A 22,265-nucleotide genomic window follows, 5' to 3' on the forward strand; every position below is an offset into this window, starting at 1 on the left:
ATTTTCTGTTTTTAGAAAGCATGGTCAGATAATCTGTGGAGAAATTGGGTGTTAAGGTCTTTGCTCAAGGGCCTAACAGTAACATCTCTCTGCCAACTCTGGGATTTGATCTTAGGTACACCCTCCTAACCCAGAGCCACACACTGTCCCTGAAAAAGAAGCTAATGCATACAAAGGAGTGCTGACCCTTTGGGGATGCAAGCCTTCATCACAGCAAAACTCATCCGGCACCTGCGCTAAATTGACATGTTTATCTGCTTCTTTAAGTATTGCTGCAGGAGACCAACGCACAAACCTCACTGAAAACTGCATCAAACCTGGCTATTAGTGGGCGACTTAGTAGCCCAGTATTGCCCTTGGAAACAGCTGAACATATCAGGATTTTTGGGCACCAGGATTAATGTTCCAGACCCATGTCAGTCGCACACCTTCCTGCTTATGCTGCCTAAAAGGCACAACAGAGTAGCATACCACTGACACATGCACATTCATACACGCAATGTGTTTTAAGAGATTCACAAAAAGGACAGACAAGAACAAGCTGACAAATCCTGACAAAGACAGATAAGAGGTTGGAGGAATAACACAGATTCCAAGATTAAGAAAAAAGTCAGGGTTTATTGTGTTGCGGCTTCAGATGTCATCCTGGCAGTGGAGAGAGGGAGAGAGGGCAGGGAGGTGGAGTCAGCAGGGAGCAGAGTGGGTTTAGACATGGTTTGGTTCTTTGGATCGCTAGAGCAACCAGTGAAGCACATAAAAAAATTATAGCTTCTTATTTCGATAAAAGAGTAAGTACAATGACTAAGGCATGCTGGCAACATCACACTGAACTATCGGGGAAACAAGAATTAGGGAAAATACAGGAATAAAATTAAAATACAAAATATTGTGAAGGTAGGAGAGTTTTGTTTCCCTTGGCATCTCCCAGATGCAGGTGTTGGAGCATCCCAACAGCATGCAGGACAGTGCGGCGCAGCAGGTCTGGCTCATTACCGCGGAAAGACCACAGCGTCGCGGCTATGGAGCGCATCAGTCTGTACTACACAGCATGGCGGCCTCACGGCTCAATCCCAGCCGCCAACTAGTGCGGCTCCGGATTCAGTGCCGTCGTGAACGGTGCTCATTGGGGATCCTGGTGTAGGAGCAGAACACTTCTCGGAGAGGCGTGGATGGATGTGGGGGGCGATGCCACAAAGGCAGCCAGATGTCAGAGGTGGAGGTGGGAGGGGGTGATGGCAGGGCAGGTTGGGGTGGGGCAAGACAAGGTGGGGCGGGGCAGGCAGAGGGTGAATGGCTGGGAGCCACCGTCCACACACCCTTGTGGCGTGTGCAGCCTCCCACGTTTAGCCAAAATTGTGTAGTGCCAGCCGGAACATATCATTGGTACACACCCAGGCGTCATTAATGTTCTTCAGGAGGAACACTTGGTGGAACCCCATGATAGGGTCCTCGTCGGCCTGCACAAACAGAGGCTGGACAGTTACTCTCTGATGAAGCTCGCATTAAGACAGGGGAACACACTGGTAAACACTCATCCACCTGGCGTTATCCATACACTCACATATAATCCCAACATCTGTCAGTCCACTGTAGTTATCTGCATTAAGTTCAGATATTCAAATGCATGCTCTCTCTACATGTGTATACGAAGACCGACAGTTTTGCGCAGATACATTTTTCAATAAATTATGCATGTGCCAATGCTGATAATCAACCAGAACTCTCACCTTTAGCTGTCCTACAACCATACTTAGTATACAGCTGTCAGGTGTAGGCTGATGGTCCTGTGCCGTTATGCTGTGAGCGATTTTTGTAAAGGGAAGGCTCTTTAAAAACAAGACGGGACGGTAGAGAAAATTAGTGACACAGATGTCCAGATGGCAGCCCTCCCCCCATTTCATGTCCTCTGCAGGGTTAAGCTGACTTACTGACAGTTTCTCGACTATCGCTGCTTTTCCCTGGAATTGTTGTCCTTCCCATGTAAGGCATGATGCATCAATCTGGAATGGAGTGAGAGGTTTAGGTTGGCTCCTGAGACAGACCCACAGCCTGAGATAATAAGCCACAGGGCAGCAGGCATTAGAGGAAACCTCAGGAAGCCTGAGAACCAACTTCACCGTCGCTTGGGCGTTCAGTAGACACATAAGTATATAGTGACATCGTCCCTCTTTGATCTCTTTCACTCTGGTCTGGAGGAGCAGCTTCAGAGGCTGTATATCTTCTCATGCTATAAAGCTGCTCTCCTGCTGTCTTTGTCAGCATGGGCTCTATCAGGTCCAGATTCTTGGGGAGCTCTTGGACACCCGCTGCACGCTTTAGCAAATGGGACACGTGCGCCATATGGGCCTCAGCATGCCCACTGGCTCACTGTCTGCTCACTGGGGAATGGCTTAAGAGCAGCCTGCTCACTGTGGCTCTGACTCGTCAAGGCTGGGGAATGGCTTAAGAGCAGCCTGCTCACTGTGGCTCTGACTCGTCAAGGAGGGGGAATGGCTTAAGAGCAGCCTGCTCACTGTGGCTCTGACTCGTCAAGGAGGGGGAATGGCTTAAGAGCAGCCTGCTCACTGTGGCTCTGACTCGTCAAGGAGGGGGAATGGCTTAAGAGCAGCATGTGCCCTTGGACTCCTTGAAAATGCCACGGTATTTGAATCAGAGAATTCAGAAAAGTTCTCTGGATTGAAAATGTTTGTCAATGTGCTGCATCCTTCTGAGAATGTAGAATTTAACTGATGTGTTTGGCTACAGTCTCCCTCTTTATTTCCAACATCTGGCTTCAAAGGTGGGAGAGACGCTGCTTATGACAATGAGAGGTGGCAACTGCCTTAAGGAAGGGCAACACTCACGTATATTGCTCCCAGCTGGGTCCGGTCTGTGTCAAACAGCTGGTAGTAATGCTGCACAAAGCTGGATCCAATCTGCTCCCAGATCGGTTTGTCGCCCATCCTGATTCACCCAGCTCAGGCTCTGTGGAGGAAGACAGCATTCAAGCACACACACACAGACATACAGTGTATATATTCCTACCATTGTTGGGACTCTCCATTCATTCCTATGGACATAACCCTAATCCCAACAATGACAATCCTAATCCCTACCCAGCCCTAACCCTAACCATAAGTAATCAAACAAAACACAAGACTTCAGTTTTTTGCTTGCATTCACAGATTTTTAGGGATTTTGTTACTGACATTTGATCCCCACAATGTGATAAATGCAAACCCACACAAAAGAATTCACGCCACAGGTGAATTTTCATCACAGCATTACAACACGGCAGTACAGACCGAATGAAATCTTTCAGATAGCTTATTAATGATTCACTCCTTCTTATATTGCCATATACCACAGAATAATGTCTGTAAAGAATGTCACTGCATCGCACTGCTGCTTGTCCCATTGGCCCGTTGTGCACCCGCCCCTCCCCTGCCGCTGTGGCATAAAAATTTCACGGTGTTCCTCCAAACAAATTTGAAATCGAACATGCCAAAGCAGAAACCCCATCACGGTCTTCCCCCAAAACGGAGGGTTAAGACACTGTTAAGATTCAGAGTCACCGAGCAGCCAGGTATAAACAAAGAGCCTGGACTCCGAAATGCCACAGGACCTTAAATTTAGCCTGATAGTCTCAGCACCGCTCTAACGGGGACCACGCACGGCCCCACCCCGTCCTGCAGATCTCTGTCTGACCACTGGCATCCAGTCTGCAAGGGCCACATTCCTGGGTGTGGCAGAGCCACATCCAGTTACACAAAGGCCAACAAAAGACAGCAGGTCAGAACATCAAGGGGCCTCACACCAGTGAGTCAGGATGGGCTCCGTTTCACTCCATCCATCCCCACACCACCGACAGCAAAAATGGTTCCTGGTTAAAATCTCACAGCTAGCCTAACTGTGTGACAGCAAACTGAACTGCCTCAGCGACTATTTAATTAAACAGCTGGATGAGCGTACAGTGTTTATTAAACAGGCACTTTGTATGCCAGGATCGACTGTGCAAATAGAAATGCACCAAGCGAATCAAAAAATATAAAAGAATAGAAACCTACTTCGACACCCCCCCCCCCCTCCCTCAACACACCAGCCGTGAGGCTGTAACATAGAGCTGCATCCTTTTAGAGGTGAAAGTGCCATACAAACTACAGGGCCCAGAACTCCTGAAAGAAAGGCAGCCCCCTCCCACACAAACATTCCCACACAGCCTCATGAAAACCCACGCACTCCTGAACAGCTCCCCCCCAGGGGCCCAAATAATCCTGACAGAAGCACACTGGCAGACATGCTGGATCTGGTATCTCACCCTGAGAGAGGCGTAAGTGGCTCTGAAGGGGGGGGGGGGGGGAGGCAGAGGAGAATAGGAAATAGCTCCTCAAGCTTTCCACATGGAGACAATGGACCAGCTCAATAATGGGGCAAGCAGATAGAGTGCCTATGTGACCAACCACCTGCTGACATGGATGGTATCAAACTTTCCATGCTGTCAGACCTTCCAGACATTATATTCCAGACTGTGGCATACAGTAAACATTCATATACCATACTCTATTTAGCGCGGGGGGGGGTGGAATTTTATCATGGGGCAGCACCACCCCATGCATTTTGGAGGACTCCCCCTCGGTGATTTCAAAATACCGTGATGTACCCAAGAGCCCTACTGCCTCCCTGGCGATTATGTTCGGCCAGATGTTCAGGTTCTGCCAAAGCCGCAATTTACAACGTTATTCTTCAAAGCAACATACATTTTTTTTTTTTTTTTTTTTTAATTACATTCTTTATTAGCGCTACACTGCACACAGACACAAAATCGAATAGTTTTGTACACTATATCTATTGTACTGCAATTTCTGGATGTTATACATTTTTTCATCATATTTTGTTTGTCATCATGTGTTTACATGATGTTTACATTTTGTTTGTTCATCATGTGTTTACATGAGGCAGCATAGAGGCCCAACTAAACTATATTTCAACGTATTGTGTACCTGTTCATAAATGTGTTAGCAATGAAGCACTGGGACTCGAACCACTGACCTTCTGAACAGACATAGAATCCTGAACTGCTGAGCCACACAGTACCTCCAGACACAGGCTGTTCCAATACCAGGAACGTAAGCTCCTAGATCACAATCAAGCTATATGAAATATATTAAAATCACCCCCAAACACTGTAACTGGGCAAAACGTGAACCTCCGTGACCTGCACAGCAAAATGTTTTTTAAATCCAAAAAAAATCTCTACATACGAGATTCACGCTCATTCACCAGTAATCAGTTCACAGTGCAAGGGTAGGGAGTGTGGGCCCAGAAAGTACAGATCCAGACCAAGGTTTTATTTCAACCAACCAGTTGAGTACTCTATGACTGACTCTTTATGCTCAGCTGGTTGGTTGAAACAAAACCTTGGTCTGGATCTGTACTTTCTGGACCCAAATTTTCTACCTCTGGATTTCAGTAAAAAGAAAATGACCACCACAAACAGAAGAGGGAATGTATTCCAGATCTATGTGGAAACACCAAACGCCCAAGAGGGAAACATTACACAAGAATATCAGATAGAACAATTCCTCAGCTACCAGCACTGGCATTCCACAGAGACATGCTACTGCCACAATGACAGGATTATCACTGTGAGCTACGGACATTCACATATATTTATTAAACAGAAGCCTTTATCCAAAGCGGCATACAACTAAAAAAGCGGCGTCAGACAGTCCCCGGAACAGGTGGGGGTTTAGGACCTTGCTTAAGAGCCCAACATTGAAATAATTCTGCCATCCCTGGGATTTGAACTCACAACCTTCTGATTATGTGCACGGTTTCCACACACCGCCCCACACAGAGACAGGAAGATAGGTCTGTCACAAACAGGCTGTATGTTAAGCTCCAAGCAGAGGCCTGCCTCACATCAATGAAGTTAATAAAACCAGTTATCAAGCTACACAGATGCGCAACCAGACATACCTGCAGAAAACCAAATCTGGTTCTTAATTCATTACCAGATATTCACTATTTTTTTGTAATTCGTTTTAAAAAAAAAAACGACAGCATCATGACATGTCATTACGCAGTAGAGGTACAATGTGTTCAGGTGTTTAAGGAAACAGAAAGTGAATCATTACCCAAAGGCTATGTACATTTACACTAAAATGTATTCTAATCATCAGTTAAGAGCAACTACAGAATTTTTTAAATCATGACACTAAAAATTTGTAATTATATAAACAAGTCTTAAAGGCCACCCGATTCTGCTGTAACTGGTCAGCAGTCCATTGTATAACTCAGCATTTGGATCTTTTCAATCAAAGCAAGGTTTCATCCCACTATGTAGGAACATGCCGTCATGCGAGACGGATTTGCAGCGTCAGTCATTTCACATCCCTACATTTCTCATCCCCCCCTCCCCCCAAAAAACAATCCAACAAGCTAACTGTGCAGTTCGTTGTGTCAGAATGTTACTGCAAAATATAGCAGATTTCAGGTGAGATTAAAGCTTCCTATAAGGCCACTGAATCACAGATAAGGAAAAGACTTTATCCCACTCATCCCAACCAGTGACGGGCACTCAAAAACAACCAGGCATGGTTCCATTTCTCAGTCGGTCATGAGGAAACCAGCCTTAAAACTGCTAAATCCCTGGTCAAACTGCAAACAAATGAGGTGCAAATAAGATCTGAGTAACTTTGTTTGAAAAAGGAAGAGAGCAGAAGTGCAACAGACCACTGGGATTGAGATCAAGGTCAACTCCTAGTGCAGGGCTCTTCAAAACTAGCCCTTGATTCCAAATCCAGCCTGTGTTTTCAGATCTCCCAGGTAGTTATTAAACTAACTACTGATTCTGATTGGCAAGGGGCTTCATAACTGCTTAGTGCCTGAGGACCATGATTTGAATAGCCCTGTCCTAGGGCAAATGAAAGCACTCAAGGCCCTTCTCTGCAACAGCTTTTAGGCATCGCTTAGCTTTAAGTAAATGAATGCAACTGGAAACACCCTTTGAAATCGGATCCTGTCACTTTTTGACTAGAATGTGTTTGACTATCTGGCAATATTACTATAGTTGCCTCCAGAATAACCAACAGCATTTGGCTTGCATGCCTGGTGCTTAGCCAGATAACATGATACCACAGAATGGTGGATGCAATATTGTCTCAGTCAGTCGTTTTAAACTAGCTAGTGGGACCAGACCAGTGGCTCATTGATGCGTTTCTATAGACACCATAACTTAAATCAGGCGTTGCGATAGCTGATAGCTTCACTGACATTTTAAATGTAGCCAGGATCGTTTACGTCGTATTGAGCTGATCAGATGAAGGTAAGTAATATTATACATACATTATAAGGGGTTTTGCTAACAAACTTGTACAACAAACTGGAAGAGTGCAGAATGGTGACCGTGGAGTTGAATAAAGCCAATCCTATGATATCGACATGTCTCATTCAATCATGGGTTGTTATGCACATCAGAATAGAATAATTTTTATAACCATTAATGAGGCGCTCATGGAATTTAGCAACAGTCACGCAATTTGACCGGAATAACCACTTAAACGAGCGCAGCACCATTCATTTGCCGGGGCTAGCTATTGTTACATGTAGTTAAACTAGCGAAGTATGTATGGGTGGGGAAGAAAAAGAAACTGCTCCGGATTGCGCAGTTGTTAGTAAAGACATGCAATGTCGCCAGCAACACGTGCTTTCATCCCCAGCTAAAAATATCAGCCATCACCAGTCTGCTGGGTTCAGTGTTTCAGCACTGGTACGAGCCAGTGGGGCCCAAAGTAAAGTCCCTCTTTGCAACATAGGCGTGTCGAAGGACTTCTGGCCACCCGCAACCTGTCAAGAAACACTCAGCCCGTTATTCTGTAAAACGTGCCAACAAAGGGCTATAAGTACTTATATTTATATATATGTGCACATGCTTTTCTTTTAGAAATAAAACCTTCAGTCTCGTTTGAAATAGCAACTTACCCAGAGCCGACAACAGCAGCCGCCGTTACCCAGTTATGGCGAAGACCGAGCGCGGCCGAAGCCGATCCGCCTCTCCGAATGTGAGCGGATGGTGCCCGCGCTGCATTCTGGGAATTGAAGTTTTTTATTAATAAAAAAAACTGCTCTGGACGCACTGTAAGGTCCGTATTATAATGCATTTATATGCACTGTATGAACAAAAAAGTATTGGAACACACCTCTTAATCATTGAATTCAGGTGTTTCATTAAGACCCTTGGCCACAGGTGTATAAAATCAAGCACCTATCTATGCAAGAGAGCTTCATGGAATGGGTTTCCATGGCCAAACAGCTGCACACAAGCCTCCCATCACAAAAAACAATGCCAAGAGTTGGATGGAGTGGTGTAGACCGCTGCCACGGGACTCTGGAGCAGTGGAAGTGCATTCTGTGGAGTGATGGAACACACTTCTCTGGCAGTTTGATGGTTGAATGTGGGTTTGGCAGAGGCCAGGAAACCATTGCGAGGGGCAGTGTGTGGCTTGGTGGGCTCAGGAGGTTGCCAGTTCCAGCCCAGCCTTGTGGACCCTTGAGCAAGCTCCACAGTTGCCATTATGGGTGGCTACCCTTCACTGCCAAGCTTGCTCTTACCAGCATGTGTGTCATGGACAGCAAGATGAGATAGACAGAAGAAATATTCTACAGAGGGTTCAGTAAAGTGTCATCACTACATTACCCATCTGACTGTATTGTGCCAAATGTAAAGTTTGCTGGAGGAGGGAAAATGGTATGTGTTTGTTTTTCAGGGGTTGGGCCTGGCCCCTTAGTTGAACTCTTAGGGAAGGGAAGGGAACTCTTAATGCTTCAGCATACCAAGACCCTTTGAACAATTCTATGCTTCCAACTTTGTCAGAGCTGTTTTGGGGAAGTCCCTTTTCTGTTCCAGCATGACTGTGCCCCACTGCACAAAGCAAGGTCCATAAAGACATCATTGGGTGAGTTTGATGTCAGAGAACTAGACTGGCCCACACAGAGCTCTGACCTCAACCCCATCTAACACTTTTGGATGAACTAAAACAGAAACTACGTGCCAGGCCTTCCCATCCAACATCAGTGTCTGACCTCACAAATGCTCTTTTGGATGAATGGGCAAAAATTCTCACAGGCACACTCCAAAATCTTGTAGAAAGCCATCCTTGAATAGTGGCAGTTGTCATATCTGCAAAGAGGGGACCAACTCTATATTGATGCCTATGGATTTAGAATGGGATGTCATACAAGTTCCTGTATGTGTAATGATCAGATGTCCCAATACTTTTGTCCACATGGTGTATCTATGTATGTAACATGCCCTCAAGGCCCCCGAAGTCCTGACGTTATAGTAAGTATGTGCTCTTGTTAAGAATTATGTTTGTGTCTGTTCTTACATTATTGGATTCTGACAGCACTCTATATATTGAAAAACAAAAATATAATAAAGAACACTAAATGAAACAGTCTGATTTCCTCCAAAGTTCCTATTGTAATTTGTGGTTACAAATTAAGTGAGTATAATTATCACACAAAGTGATTTTATAAAACAAATTCTTAGATGTTTAATGAATTTCTGCTATGTAGATCTTCATTCTGTTTTACATATACATTAATAGCCTAATTTAAACAAATTTTACCAGTTTCAGTAGAAATTAGCATTACCTTTTTAACATGTACCTTCAAACTGAATAATCAATGCAGAAAGATATGCCCAGTTTATTTCCCCATAACTTTTGACAATGTAAAACAAGCAGGCTATCAATAGTAAAAAAAAAAAAAATCTTTATTTACAAGACAACGAAAAACAAAATACATTTCCTTGGACGATATTTATTCTTGTAGGTAGATGTTTCCATTGACATTATTTGCCACATATAATGTCAGCTCATAGTCACTATAATTGGTTATAACAAAATCTGGATATTTTCTGTGTAATATTTCCCGGACCCCATATGATTGCCAATACAATCCAACCACTTACCATTCCCTGCCCTTTTTCCCCAACTAATCAAAGCTTAACATCCCTTAGGTTATCTCTTATGGATTATGGGGCGATCCTCCATTCCCAAAAATACAATACATCTGAGAGTGGCGGCTCAACATGTCCAAACTTGCTAACATGGAATGGAAGTCCATCCTGAAAATGAATTCTATATATTAAAGTAATTATTCTAAAGTAGATCGTTTTCAGTCTCTTGAGTATATACTAATACTTAGCATACAATCAAGGAAGAAAAATCAAACATAACGCACAGACAAATCCTATTCCATAATTCGTATGACCAATTAGTAATTAGAATATATTCTCAACATATATTCTCAAAGTTTCTTCAATTTGGGGTCAGGGGTATCAATGCATGTGCCACACAGCCATAATATAATCATTTTCAGGAGGCTACACTGTATAAATGAGATCAAGTGTAATTTAGACCCTGACAGTTTGTAAAATATGTCCCCCACTTTGATGAATACGTAACCAAAGGCTAATAGCTGTGGAATAGAGAAAATAGCCCATTTTATACATTTCATGAACCCACAATTTCAATAACCGAGGAAATTTAAATTTTCCCTCAACATTCGCACTTTAGGTTGTTGTGGCTACTTCTGACATACAGGAATAACGAATACAAATTCATTAGACCTATAGCTAACCATACCCTCGGACACCAAGTATATGTATTTGGATCACTTTACAAAGTTATGCCGTAAACCAAAACAAACGATGCAGTCATATCAAAGCACAACATAAAAACACACCTGGCATACTAAAAACACTTGTTAACTAAACAGCTTAAATTGCGTGGTTGTATTTCTAAGCGCTTCATCCCTAAATTGAAACACTTCATATGATGCTTACATGAATGCACACTCCATCTGTAGCATTTTGTCAAACAGCAATTCATGAGCCAAAATAAACACACATTTACAGGATCACCCCCTCCCACGTTCCATAAATTTCCTCCCAAATCCCATTTTCCCTGCCATATGCTGGTATCAGACTGCTTGGAGGTTCTTAAAAAGCCTTTAAAGCACATAGCTGAAAAATCACCTGGATCATCCATTATAACTAGAGCCAAGCATAGGCATGCCTAATGCCAAGGTACGCTGCTGAACTTTGACATAGACATCATTTAAAAAAAAATAGTGATGCCAGGAAAAAAATCATTTAAAGGTCTGTCTAGTTCTTCACTGGGGAACGAGCTATAATCGCTTTTGTAGAAAAAAAGAAGCATCCTCCCGATATCGCTTCAAAATGATTTAACACCTCCTTGCAGCACGAAATGTTGTCTTGTCCGTATTTATTTTAGTACTCCAACGATCAAACTTTCTTTCGCACCAGTGCAGCGGACAGCATCCGATCCCTCTCCCGCACTTCTTCATTTAGCCTCGCCTCCGCTATTTTCAACTGCTGGATGGTGTGCTTCATCTCCTTCATCTTAATCTCCATCAGGGCGATGATGTCCCGCTGTTCGTTGAGCTTCTTCAGCAGCTCGGCCGACGTAGTGCCAATGTTCAGCGAGTACGGGTGATCCAAGGCGCCCAGCGCGCAGAGGTCCGGTGTGGTGTACGGGACGATGTGCGCCGCCGGCTGCTGCGTGGCAGTGAAGCCAGCAAGGGCTGCGAAACTTGACCCCTCGATGGTTAAGCACGGACCGTCTCCCTGCGCTGTTAAGTCGGCGGGCTTCGTTTCCTGGCCCTTTGGCAGCACCGTGCCCCCGCTGTCGTCTTCCTCCGGGGTCGCGCCGCTGAGAGTAAAGTCGGCGCCGGAGACGATGATCGGCAGGACGGCGGACACTTTCTTGCTCCTGCCTCTTTTGTTTTTCCTCTCGTTCACACCGCGCAGCGGGAACAGGGTGGGCACCCGAATGCTATAGGTCTTCCTGCCACCAGCAAAGTGAGTACTGCATACTCGATGGCCCGTGGTGGGCTGGAAGGTGCTGAAGCAGCCGCTGACCCCGGCCCGGGAGATGTTCTTCAGCCAAATCTCTCTCTGCGCCGTATCCTTTGGGAAGGTGTAGAAGCGCAGCTCTCTGTCCCGATGCGAGTTGTTGTAACAGCCGGGGACGCAGCAGGTGAATCCGGGCATGCTTATTTACAACTCCAGGAATGTTTTATTCAGATATCTGTAATCCTGATAAAGTTTTCACTAATTTCAATTTTGTTTCGGTCCTCGGCGCTCTGTTATCTAGCCCAGCAGCCCCCAAAGCGGAACTACACGTCCCACAATTCTAACAACTTCCTGTTTTGCTGGTAAACCGAAATAGTTAACAAAAGTGGAGGGTGTTGTTCAAATTCCGCTTTTAATCAGAGTTTATAGATTAAACTCGGAAACAATTAGAATATTATATTGTATAAGGGTTTTAATATATCGTAGTTAGAAGCTTTCGAAAGCTATGGGCATCGTCAAGATGTTTTACTTTCATACTAGTACAGACGCTCCTCTACTTGCAAACGAGATACGTTCCGAACGGCCGTTCGTAACTTGAAATTTTCGTAAGTCGTTATTCAACATCATTTTAAGGGTACTCAAATCTACATGTATAAGTAAGTAAGTATGGTGCATGCCCTGCTCGCGCCGATCCTCCTGTGTGTCACGCCCCCCTCGCTACCTAGTGTGGAATCCCAGTGTAATCAGCTGTTTGTAGTTGTGTTAGTTAGTCTTGTGTATTTAAGTCAGTGCGAGAGTATGTTTTCTGAGTCCGATTGTTCTGTCACGCATTCGGCGCAGGAAGCAGCACAGTTGTCGCTGAAATCAGGTGAACACGATCAGCAACATGAAAACGACGTTAATGGCTGGAGTGGGGAAACATACTCTAACGCGGATTTAAATATACGGGAGGATCTGACGACCAGGGCATGACAGTATGACATAAAGTCAATACATGTTTTCTTGTCCTAAAACACATTACTAATGATGCATACAAAATGGATAATGGATGCACTGAATATTTCACAATAAAAACGAAGTAAACTTTGATCTCGAGAGCACGTCTTACCGATACGCAAGTACAAAGAACTAGGATGCTGGGAGTACGCACGCTATGCTGCTGCGCGGCGGGAATAGCAACCTGAAATCGTACTGGGCGGAATTGGCGTAAAGAACAAACTTTGATGTTGCGGAACATGAGACTGAAGGGTATGGTAAACATGTATATACAACTTTAACATACATCTATAAATATTGTAGTTAAACAGGCATATCTACAGTAACATCCTTAAAAGGGTTATAAAGTGAAACTGGAAGCTATACAGGTTTGTTATGGCAACGTTCGTTCTTTTCTGACGTTTAGGGACTACAACACCCATAATTCCCCACAAAAACCCAACACTCTGCAACAACTATCGCGATAACTTTCTTGAATTTATAGGCGGGAGTCAAACGTCAACAGTAGCTGTAAAAAATGTCTTTTTGCAGTGTGATGTTGTAATTACTTATATCGTTAATAAGAATTAACTAATATCCGGAAACGGTAAATTGTTAATTTGCATATTGATCCATTTACGTAGCAGAGGACGTACGCAGCTAGCTGTCTGAAACCGTGCTAAAACGGTAAGTTTTGGGGGAAACGCTACCTTAAGTCGTTTTACCGCGGAGAAGCCAGTATGCAGTAGCCTTAAAATAAAAGACCAAGATCCAGTGCACTGTTAGATCTTTTTAATAAGTTGGGTAATTGGTTGTTGTTGGCATCATTGCGAAAAGGCAGATCAATCGCTGCTGTATATGCGGTATAACTCGATAAGTGAATCGTTTTGTTACTCCTGGATTGAAACCATTGCAGTCTGCAATGGATACCATGGACGAAGACGTATCTGCCCGCGTCCTCCTGAAAGGTGTCCTTCACACGGAGCTCCCGAAGACACCGATCACCCGTAGGTGAGTTATCAGATTGCTGCCTTTGCCTCTCGTCAGTGCTTAAAGCAGATTTGCTGCTTTGTTTTGGGGAATTGTATGTTGATCGTCGTTTCATCCGGGATTTTAATTAACTCTTTAAAAGTGTTTGAACCGTTACAAATAATTCTGATTTAACATGGCATGGCACAACTTCCTTCCAGCCTATCCAGATCGCTGCAGCAGGCGTCTGTGGTCACACGGAGTAGTAGGACACGCCAGAGCATCTCTGGGATGCTGTCACCTCAGGTGGCCCTGCGGAAGAAGATGAAGGACCGGCTGCGTGAGGTCAGTAACTATTACTGGACGGGATCACAGCAGGCATCTTGACATCTTGGTTAGGAAGAGGAGGACACTGACATGATAGACCTCCTCCGTTTCTTTCCAGAGTGTCACCAGGCCACCTGCCCAGCAGAAAAAAGCCGCCACCTTATACAGGAAGGGTGTCTCGTCAGCCCCAGCATCTCCTTTATCCCTAAATGATGATGTCACCCCTCGAGGTTTGCTGCGGGGAATTTTACGCACAGGTCAGTTGTCTAGCTGCATCTGGTGCTTTATACTTTATTAAAAAAATTCCCCCTTTTTTGGTATTAATGTTTTGCTGTACCATATTGGTGATATTCAATCTAATATATTTATTCCATCCATTTTCAGGGTAAATGCTACAGAAATACTATGCTAGATGCTAGTTTTCCATTTAGTATCACAGTCAAATTAATGCAGTCAAAGTAGTCAAGTAGTTTTTTATGTACTGATGGAAACCAAGTATAAAATTTTGCTTTGTTTTCATTTTTATTTCACAGGCTTATAGTTTTAACCTTTTGAAGCTGTCGTCGTCTCTCGCTTCTAAAAGGAGAATCTAATTTTGCACCCATTTCCTGTCATCTTTTTAGATGGCACTCTCATTTTAACAAACGAAAGGTGTCCTTGGGGTTGTGGGCTATATAACGTGATGAAAAGATGCGTGACGTACATCTAACATGGCTGTCATTGTTTCTAGTTTGTGGTTTATGGGTTGCTGCTGCTGCTGCTGCTGTATATTGTTTACATACACATTGCACTATGTATATAAATCCATGTGTCCAGCCCTCCTGTTCTGCACTGCACTCCTCCCCATCACTCCCTGTTTGCACATCCATCGGTTGCTATAGAGGCAGATTTTCTGCCGCTGTATATAACTCGTATGACTGTAAAGCCCACTTCACTTGACTCGTATTGATTTGACATCAGTTTCTCATGTTCCTCCACTCTCCTCTTGACTTTTGCAGAAACAGAATCGTCCCTTTTGGTCCCAGACCCGCCCGTGAGGCCGGTTGTCGGTCCCGCTGAGTCTAGCCTATACAGTAACCGGCCCAGGTATGTCAGAGTGACGTGTAAGTGTTGGCCCTTCCTGGTTCTGGCTTAGCCTTCTGTATTAACACGCTTCCTGTTTTATTATGAAATTAATCTCCTTGGCGTGAGTGATTTTATGATCCAATATACATGCAGTCTTGCCAGCTCGACATTAACAATATGGCTCTAACTATTGTACAGTACAGGGACGTCGGACCTGGACCTTCCAGATCTTTCCACTGCGAACTTCTCAATGGCTGTGAGGGGCATTAGCAGAAAGCGGCCCCAAAGGAACATTGACCTGTCCATGTTCGAGAGGGGGCTTGATCAGGGAGTCGGTAAAGCACTAAAGTCACCTGCTTTATACTCTGCTGTATAGCAGTAAATCTGCTTCCGTCATGTCCGGCTCTGTACTAACATTTTGTATACGTTTTGTTTGCCTGATATTTTAGATGGAATTGAGGGGCCGAAGTCTGATGAGCCGGATGATCACTCCTCGTCTCACGGATCAGATGCGTACGTCAGGCTACGTGGTTTGAATGACTTGTAGTCTACTGTTGGTGCTGTTATGGGGGCCGTCGTAACGTCATCTGATGATCATTTCGCTTTTGTTCTATGGGTGCTGTCATTCATCAGCTTAGGAATCTGTACCCATAGAAGCCCTTAGCCCTCATCGCTCCAGGGACACTCTGACACTGCTCTCTGATCTCTGCTGTATGACACTTTAGACAAAAGCACCTGCAAATAAATAAATGTGATGTAAAGGTAATTAATATCTGTATATGAAAGACACAAGACCTTTTAATAGTGCTGCAAAGCCACCATGATCTCTGTGTTAAATGCACTGCTTCACTTCTGCTAGCTCTATACAGTCTGGCTACTTGCTGCCTGTAAAGGGGTTTTACATGCACAGTGGCTGGGTACCTGTGAGATAATCCCTGTTGGCTGGATTGAGCGTTTGGTAGCTAGCTTAGCATCACCGCCCTCTTTTGGTAGCTAGCTTAGCATCACCGTGCACTTTCACACCCTTTTGGAGCTTTGCAGTTTGTGGAAAAAGGGCACCTTCAGAGTCCTCTCTCCTCTGACCCCTTCAGCTCCAGTGTGCTCTCCCTGAAGACCCCACATGCAGACCCCCAGACAGAGAGGAGGGGGCTAAGGAGAGGTGTCAAACGCAGGGCGGTGGACGTGGACGACTTTGAGCAGGGCGTTCAAAATCGCCTCGCTCGTAAGCAGAACCCAGGTACCTCACTGCAGCTGGCTTCATCACTGTGTCCTCTGTACTTTCCCTGACACACTTTGCACTGTCTAGCTCTTAAATCCGGAACAGCACAGGTCAGACTAGTCTCTCTCACCCCGCTGCTTCTGGGTGAAGGACTGAGGCCGCAGTCATCAGCCTTGTTTATGAATATCTGTGGCAGTAATGAGAAAATGATGTAGGGGGTCATTTTGAGTGCAGGGGGCTTTGATCCATGTGTGAGGTAGTTTACAGCTGTGATACAGACCCTGCCTAACCTTTCTCCAATAATGTCAGGTCTGAAATCGCTTTGCTCATCACAGTGGGCACCATCTCCCTGGATACCAGCTTGTAAATGTAATGGATTATTTCTCTCCCCCCCCCCCCCCACCCCCACCCCCAGATCTGGAGCACAGTTTGGCCAGTGCCCCAGGGATGCTGAGTGAGACTAGGGGGCTGGAGAAGTTCACGCTTGGCATCACTGACCTGTCTGTGTCGGACACAGAGATCATCATGAGCAGCACGGCGCTGTACCCCCACCCTGTCTCTATGCCGACGGGGGATGCTTGCCCAGTGGCTGACAAGGACACCGTCACCGCCATGCAGATCCAGAGAGATGTGGAGAGAGGTGCTGGGCCACCGAGGGAGGGAGAGCAGGGAGAAAATCATGGCTCCCTGCGGATTATGGACGGAGAGGCGGAGGAGGAACCCAGGGACGACAGGGCTGGAGAGGAAGATGATAGGGGAGTCCATGGCTGTGAGGGTGACACGGAGGGGGAAGGCCTGATGAGCGAGGGGGAAGGCCTGATGAGCGAGGGGGAAGGCCTGATGAGCGAGGGGGAAGGCCTGATGAGCGAGGGGGAAGGCCTGATGAGCGAGGGGGAAGGCCTGATGAGCGAGGGGGAAGGCCTGATGAGCGAGGGGGAAGGCCGGATGAGCGAGGGGGAAGGCCGGATGAGCGAGGGGGAAGGCCGGATGAGCGAGGGGGAAGGCCGGATGAGCGAGGGGGAAGGCCGGATGAGCGAGGGGGAAGGCCGGATGAGCGAGGGGGGCCTGGGAGGGAAGGCCGGAGTTAATGTCGACGGTGCAGAGGTCAGGAAGGAGGGAGCACTGCAAGAAGGAGGCGAGGATGGGGTGGCTGAGAGGGTGAGGCTAGACGGATCTCGCAGGGAGACATGGGGCTCTGATAAGGGAGAGCCAGATGAGGAGGCAACACAGGATGGGAAGATGGCCGAATCTGAGGGGGAAGAGGCCGCCTGTTTGGATACCAGCCAAAGAGATGACGAGCAGCAGGCGGTGGGGCCGGAGCATGTGGCACGCCAGAGAGCATACCACTCGGAGGGCGGGGCCAAGCTCCTGGAAGCAGCAGTGTTGGGGCGGGGCTTCAGGAGCCTTGGCGCCTCCGTGAGGCAGGCAGATACAGGTGGGTGTGGTTCGAGGTGAGTGAACGTCGAGTCTCTGCAGCCCTTGACTCCTGTTTGCTCTACTGCTGTCTTATCACCATTATATTCTTATATAGAGTCTGATGGCACTGTGGAGACAGTGGGGGCCAGTGCGGGCTGGCACAGCGGGCCAGAGGAGTCAAGCAGGAGCCAGACATCTGAGGGCTCACCCCCGTCCCACTCCCCACATGCGGAGGAGCCTCACAGCCGGAGGGCCTCGTGGAAGCAGGAACAGTCTATGGCTGGGACAGCAGCTGTAACCCCGGGGAGCTACAAGGTCCAGGACAAGGAGAACCTGAGTCTCAGTGTACAGTTGGAGTCTCCAGAGGCTGAAATGCGCCCCCCCTCCCCTGCACTGAGTGAGCACAGCACTGATGTAGGTCTAGGAGATGAGGACAGGGAGAACGAGCGGCAGAGCATGGAGGAGAGTGAAGATGATGGCTCCCAGAGTGAAGGTGAGTCACCAAGGCTATGTTCAGCCCTAATGAAACATTGCAAATAGTTTGTTTAAATGGAAATACAACAGGGTGTACAGTGCACTATTACGCAAGCATTGCAACTATGACTAGGATTCGTTGTGTAGACTGCCTTTATAATTCAGCAGGGTTTATGTACATGTCGAGCTGAATGTGTGTCAGAGGTTAACCACGAAAACGTAGCTCAAAGCCCATGAGGGTGAGGTAGCAGAGGTGCCCACTGAGCCCAGTGTACCACACAACACACGAAAACGCAAAATAATTTTACTGTCCAAAAGTTCTGACTAGTGAAACGAAACTAAGGTAAATGGGGGATGCAAGTGATAGTTTCAGCCAGTTTTGTGTTTTCGTGTCGGGTAATAAATGGCACGAACGGAGATTTCATACGGCCTGTTTCCATCTGCCCTGGCTGAAACTGAAGAGCTATCGATGAAGACGCCAGCCTTCGTCCGCCAGAAGAAGATGATCCAAACGGCAGGGCCTGCTGCCACACCTGGCTTCCTCAAACTGGTGAAGAATGCACAGTACGTAGAGCCCGCACTGGACACACTGGGCTTGGCAGCGGGCTGTACCAGTAATGCCGTGCTTCTGATGGGGGCTCGCTGTTCTTGCCCAATGGGGTGTTCTTTTCAAAGCCGCATGTGTAAAATATGGGCGCCCTGTGTCCTCCCCCAGGAAGACTTCTCAGGCCCCCGCTGCCAAACCCAAGAGGAAGCGCCAGGCTGCAGCCACCAAGAAGGAGATGGGCTTGCCGAAGAGCTACCTGATGTCGGTCTTCAAGCATTTCGCCAAGACTCGCGTGTCCTCAGACGTCTACCCGGTGCTGAAGGAAGTGTAAGGCAGTCGGAATTCAGGGTGGGGCATGGCCTTGCCTCTCTGGGGTGGAGCTGTACTGCTGGGGCTGCCTAGATAAAGGCCCTTTGGTACCCACAATGCCTCAGTTATCTGTGTTCTCTTTCCCATTGGCTTCATCACTTGTAATCCGGACCATTGCTAACAAAGCCTCACAGTTCAGTGTAGGTTAGCCAACCAAACTGGGTTTATACTTCTGTATTGGTCATTCCTTAAACAGGTACTGGTTTAAAACCCTTGGCTCCAGCAGAGACAGCATTTTTGATATCATGTTAACTTTGTTCTCCTTGGTTCTTCCTCGGATCTCACTTATTACACACAAGATCTGCCTTTAACCACGGCGTCAGTATGTCCTTTTATTTATGCCTATTTCGTACTTCGCTCTTCCGCATGGGATTCCGTATGCGATCAGGCTGTGAATTGCTGTGTGCAGCAGCCTCTTCATACTACATTTGGCTGCGGATGTGGATGGTTGCAGTTGGTGCATGCAAACAGCAGTGATATTTCACCAGACCAGCAGAGGGCAGATGTATTGCAACAAATACAAGCAGTGTAGTGAAACGGGTAAACTTTTATGAAGTTTTAAAGTTATTGGTCAAGACTTGGGCAGTATTATGGTCATAAAGCACAATGCAGGAAGGAATCCTTAACAAAATTAGCCAGGACCCCAACACCCCCCCCACACACACACACACACACACCTATTTTGGTGAATTTTATTGCTAAGATTTCAAAATTGCAGAATGGTGCTGCTTTTTAAAATACCATATACCTCGGTATAATTTCTGTACTGTATGGGGGAAAAATTAGATATGCAGGTACCTCCAACCCTCCTCGTACAGCTGTGCACCATAACTACTATTACAACAATAACTCTTCTTCCTCTACACTTTATTGACCGCTGATCTGTGAAAGACCACACTGCCACCTACTGGAAATACCTAATCAATACTCTTGCACATGCAAGAGTATTGATTAGGTGTTGGTTGATCTTGGTTGATGTGCATGGAAGCGCAAGGTTTTTGCTTGACACAAAAATCTGGGCTACATGAGCAACAACCCCAATTGTCTGCAGCCAATACTTGATGACAAAATTTACATCACATCCCATTGTCCCCAAACGAAAGCAACCAGGGAAAAGGGAAGTATGACTTGACCTTCACTCTGATGTGCTTTTGCACATTTTAATGCAAAATCTTTGGTTGTGAAAGCAAAACTCCTAGTTGAACCAGTTCGTTCATGCTTGTAAGTGCTTCAGTATATTCCTGAATATCAGTAATAGCTCTCCCCCAGGATACAGACCCCTAAGAGCCAGCCGACAAGTCACCACCATTCTTGCGGAACGCTACCTGAACCTGACTGAAGTTTGCAGGTGGGGCATGTGCCTGTTCTAGCTCAGAACCCCTGATCTGTTCCACAGCATGGACAAGTTTTTCGATCGGCTGTCTGAGGACCTGGAGGTTTACGCCAGGCACGCCAAGAGGAAGACCATTGAGCTGGAGGACGTTGAGCTGCTTCTGAGGAGGTCTGTTCTTTCATTTGCGGTCTTTTGCTAAAGAATACCAGTTTCCTCTGACATTCTCTTGTCACTCTCACTTGGCATCTGTTAGCCTCTTCGCCTTCAGAATCACTGCTGTAATATGATACTGTAATTTGATAGTATAATGTAGTGTTTATTCAGTGCATACAGAGGCCGTGGTGGTGTTTGCCACCACACAAACCATACATTTGTATGGAGCCCCCTGTTGGCCAAAAACAGTCACTACACTAGGGGTATGGGGTTGGCCCCGAAACAACAAACCATCCCTATACTGAGGTCTGGGCCAGGCTGGGCTTCCTTCAAACAGGAACCTCTTAAGGGTGCTTGCTGTGTTTGGAATAAACTTCTATTATAAAATGACCAAAAATTGCATTAGGTGGCTGTAGGCTTTCTCTGTAATAGCTTTTTGTCACCTAACAGTGCTGTTGTGCAGACCAGCACCCCCAGAGACTTAGATGAATACTGTGTGAAGTTGTTTTTTCTCATCCCCTTTGCTAACAGACAAGGGTTCGTGACAGACAGCATGCCGTTAAACGTGCTCATTGAGAGGTACCTCCCACGAGAGTACAGGAAGCTGCTGATCCCCGTGGCAACGAGCGGGAACAAGGTCGTGCCCAAGCCGAGGAGGTGAAACGGCATGGTTGCGCTGGTCTTGATCCCGATCCTCCTTCCTCGCATTCCACTTCACAGCTCTTCTGTTCCTGAGCGCCACCTGGCTGTCCCCCAGTGAAAAGGCATCAGACTGGTTCAGTGATGTACTAAGCATAGTAGTTCTAAAGGACAGCCACTCGCATGTGAGCTCTTCACACAGATGGAATTTAACAATAGTGGATTGGGGAGCGATGGCTGCCCTTAAGGTCCTCTTCCTGAAGATATATTATATATTACCCAAGTAAAAATGCAGCATTTTGGGTTAATAATGCCATTATGTATTCTAATAAATAACATTTTTAAGTGATATGTTTGATTTTTTTTTCTCTTTGCCTGTAACCAGGCCCAGGCCTATCATTACCCTAACCAGAATAAATGACTCCATTGTGTGTGTGTGTGTGTGTGTGTGTGAGAAATGACATGTTTTCCCTGTCACATGTGACCTGCAATGGAACAGCGCCCTTCTCAGTAACCTGCACCCTGCCTGTGATGGGCTCCAGGTCCCCCAGAAGCATCACAACAACTCGCTGTTCCGTTTCTGACCTCTGTTGGTCATTAAAGGGATAGCATGTAGCAAAATAACACGCATACGTTAAGTTGTGCAAGTATCAGCACTTGTCTTGTGAGAACTTGTTTCACATAGCAGAAAATACAGACTTTATTAACAGTAGCTATGTGAACCTTGACAGAACATACTCCCTTTTGAATTGCACTCAACATTTATTTTACTACAATGAACATTGCAAACTAAATATACCCTGTCCCACCCAAAGAAACAACCCTTATTTGGAAAAGGGGAAAGTGTTTTTTTTTCCTTCTCTATTATGCTCATCTCTGAAAGAGGCGTTCAGTTCCCGTTCTGCTGTTCACCAAC

The 22,265-nt window shown here is 46.1% G+C and overlaps 3 protein-coding genes across 7 annotated transcripts; 1 reads left to right on the forward strand and 2 right to left on the reverse strand.

Annotated features, from left to right (window-relative positions):
• Nucleotides 1-598: 598 nt before the first annotated feature.
• On the reverse strand, nt 599-8,105 carry LOC125751591 (nuclear transport factor 2). Of its 2 annotated transcripts, none has more exons than XM_049030606.1 (5): nt 7,963-8,105; nt 2,844-2,964; nt 1,929-2,000; nt 1,728-1,826; nt 599-1,457 (listed from the first exon to the last, which is right to left on the reverse strand). In XM_049030606.1, exons 2-5 carry the CDS (start codon nt 2,940-2,942, stop codon nt 1,344-1,346), a joined length of 384 nt encoding a protein of 127 aa, XP_048886563.1. In that variant the 5' UTR covers nt 2,943-2,964; nt 7,963-8,105; the 3' UTR covers nt 599-1,343. The 2 variants fall into 2 exon arrangements, with proteins under 2 accessions (XP_048886563.1, XP_048886564.1); XM_049030607.1 differs by lacking the exon at nt 7,963-8,105 and adding an exon at nt 7,721-7,844.
• Nucleotides 8,106-9,674: 1,569 nt separating this feature from the next.
• LOC125751889 (THAP domain-containing protein 11-like) lies at nt 9,675-12,061 on the reverse strand. The gene has a single exon (XM_049031289.1). The coding sequence runs from the start codon at nt 12,059-12,061 to the stop codon at nt 11,294-11,296; it is 768 nt and encodes a 255-aa protein (XP_048887246.1). The 3' UTR covers nt 9,675-11,293.
• Nucleotides 11,913-21,675, forward strand: cenpt (centromere protein T). Of its 4 annotated transcripts, none has more exons than XM_049031288.1 (14): nt 11,913-12,047; nt 13,755-13,849; nt 14,029-14,152; nt 14,253-14,391; nt 15,133-15,220; nt 15,398-15,534; nt 15,649-15,712; nt 16,291-16,436; nt 16,834-17,853; nt 17,950-18,327; nt 18,770-18,872; nt 19,024-19,182; nt 20,621-20,725; nt 21,242-21,675. In XM_049031288.1, the coding sequence occupies exons 2-14, from the start codon at nt 13,761-13,763 to the stop codon at nt 21,369-21,371; spliced, it is 2,682 nt and encodes an 893-aa protein (XP_048887245.1). In that variant the 5' UTR covers nt 11,913-12,047; nt 13,755-13,760; the 3' UTR covers nt 21,372-21,675. The 4 variants fall into 4 exon arrangements, with proteins under 4 accessions (XP_048887245.1, XP_048887244.1, XP_048887243.1 ...); XM_049031287.1 differs by lacking the exon at nt 11,913-12,047 and adding an exon at nt 12,338-12,468; XM_049031286.1 differs by lacking the exon at nt 11,913-12,047 and adding an exon at nt 12,660-12,731.
• Nucleotides 21,676-22,265: the final 590 nt, after the last annotated feature.

The sequence above is a fragment of the Brienomyrus brachyistius genome, chromosome 11, assembly GCF_023856365.1.
Source record: "Brienomyrus brachyistius isolate T26 chromosome 11, BBRACH_0.4, whole genome shotgun sequence".
NCBI classification, from domain to species: Eukaryota; Metazoa; Chordata; class Actinopteri; order Osteoglossiformes; family Mormyridae; genus Brienomyrus; species Brienomyrus brachyistius.

What these genes read in the sequence shown, in the direction of transcription:
- LOC125751591 (XM_049030606.1), bottom strand. Translation starts at nt 2,942, where the DNA reads ATGGGCGACAAACCGATCTGGGAGCAGATTGGATCCAGCTTTGTGCAG. An exon ending in CGATAGTCGAGAAACTGTCA is followed by an intron (nt 1,827 to 1,928) that starts GTAAGTCAGCTT and finishes TTGTTTTTAAAG; the next exon opens with AGCCTTCCCTTTACAAAAAT. An exon ending in TGGTTGTAGGACAGCTAAAG is followed by an intron (nt 1,458 to 1,727) that starts GTGAGAGTTCTG and finishes CTGTTTGTGCAG; the next exon opens with GCCGACGAGGACCCTATCAT.
- LOC125751889 (XM_049031289.1), bottom strand. Translation starts at nt 12,061, where the DNA reads ATGCCCGGATTCACCTGCTGCGTCCCCGGCTGTTACAACAACTCGCAT.
- cenpt (XM_049031288.1), top strand. Translation starts at nt 13,761, where the DNA reads ATGGATACCATGGACGAAGACGTATCTGCCCGCGTCCTCCTGAAAGGT. An exon ending in TGAAGGACCGGCTGCGTGAG is followed by an intron (nt 14,153 to 14,252) that starts GTCAGTAACTAT and finishes GTTTCTTTCCAG; the next exon opens with AGTGTCACCAGGCCACCTGC. An exon ending in TCGTCTCACGGATCAGATGC is followed by an intron (nt 15,713 to 16,290) that starts GTACGTCAGGCT and finishes TGACCCCTTCAG; the next exon opens with CTCCAGTGTGCTCTCCCTGA.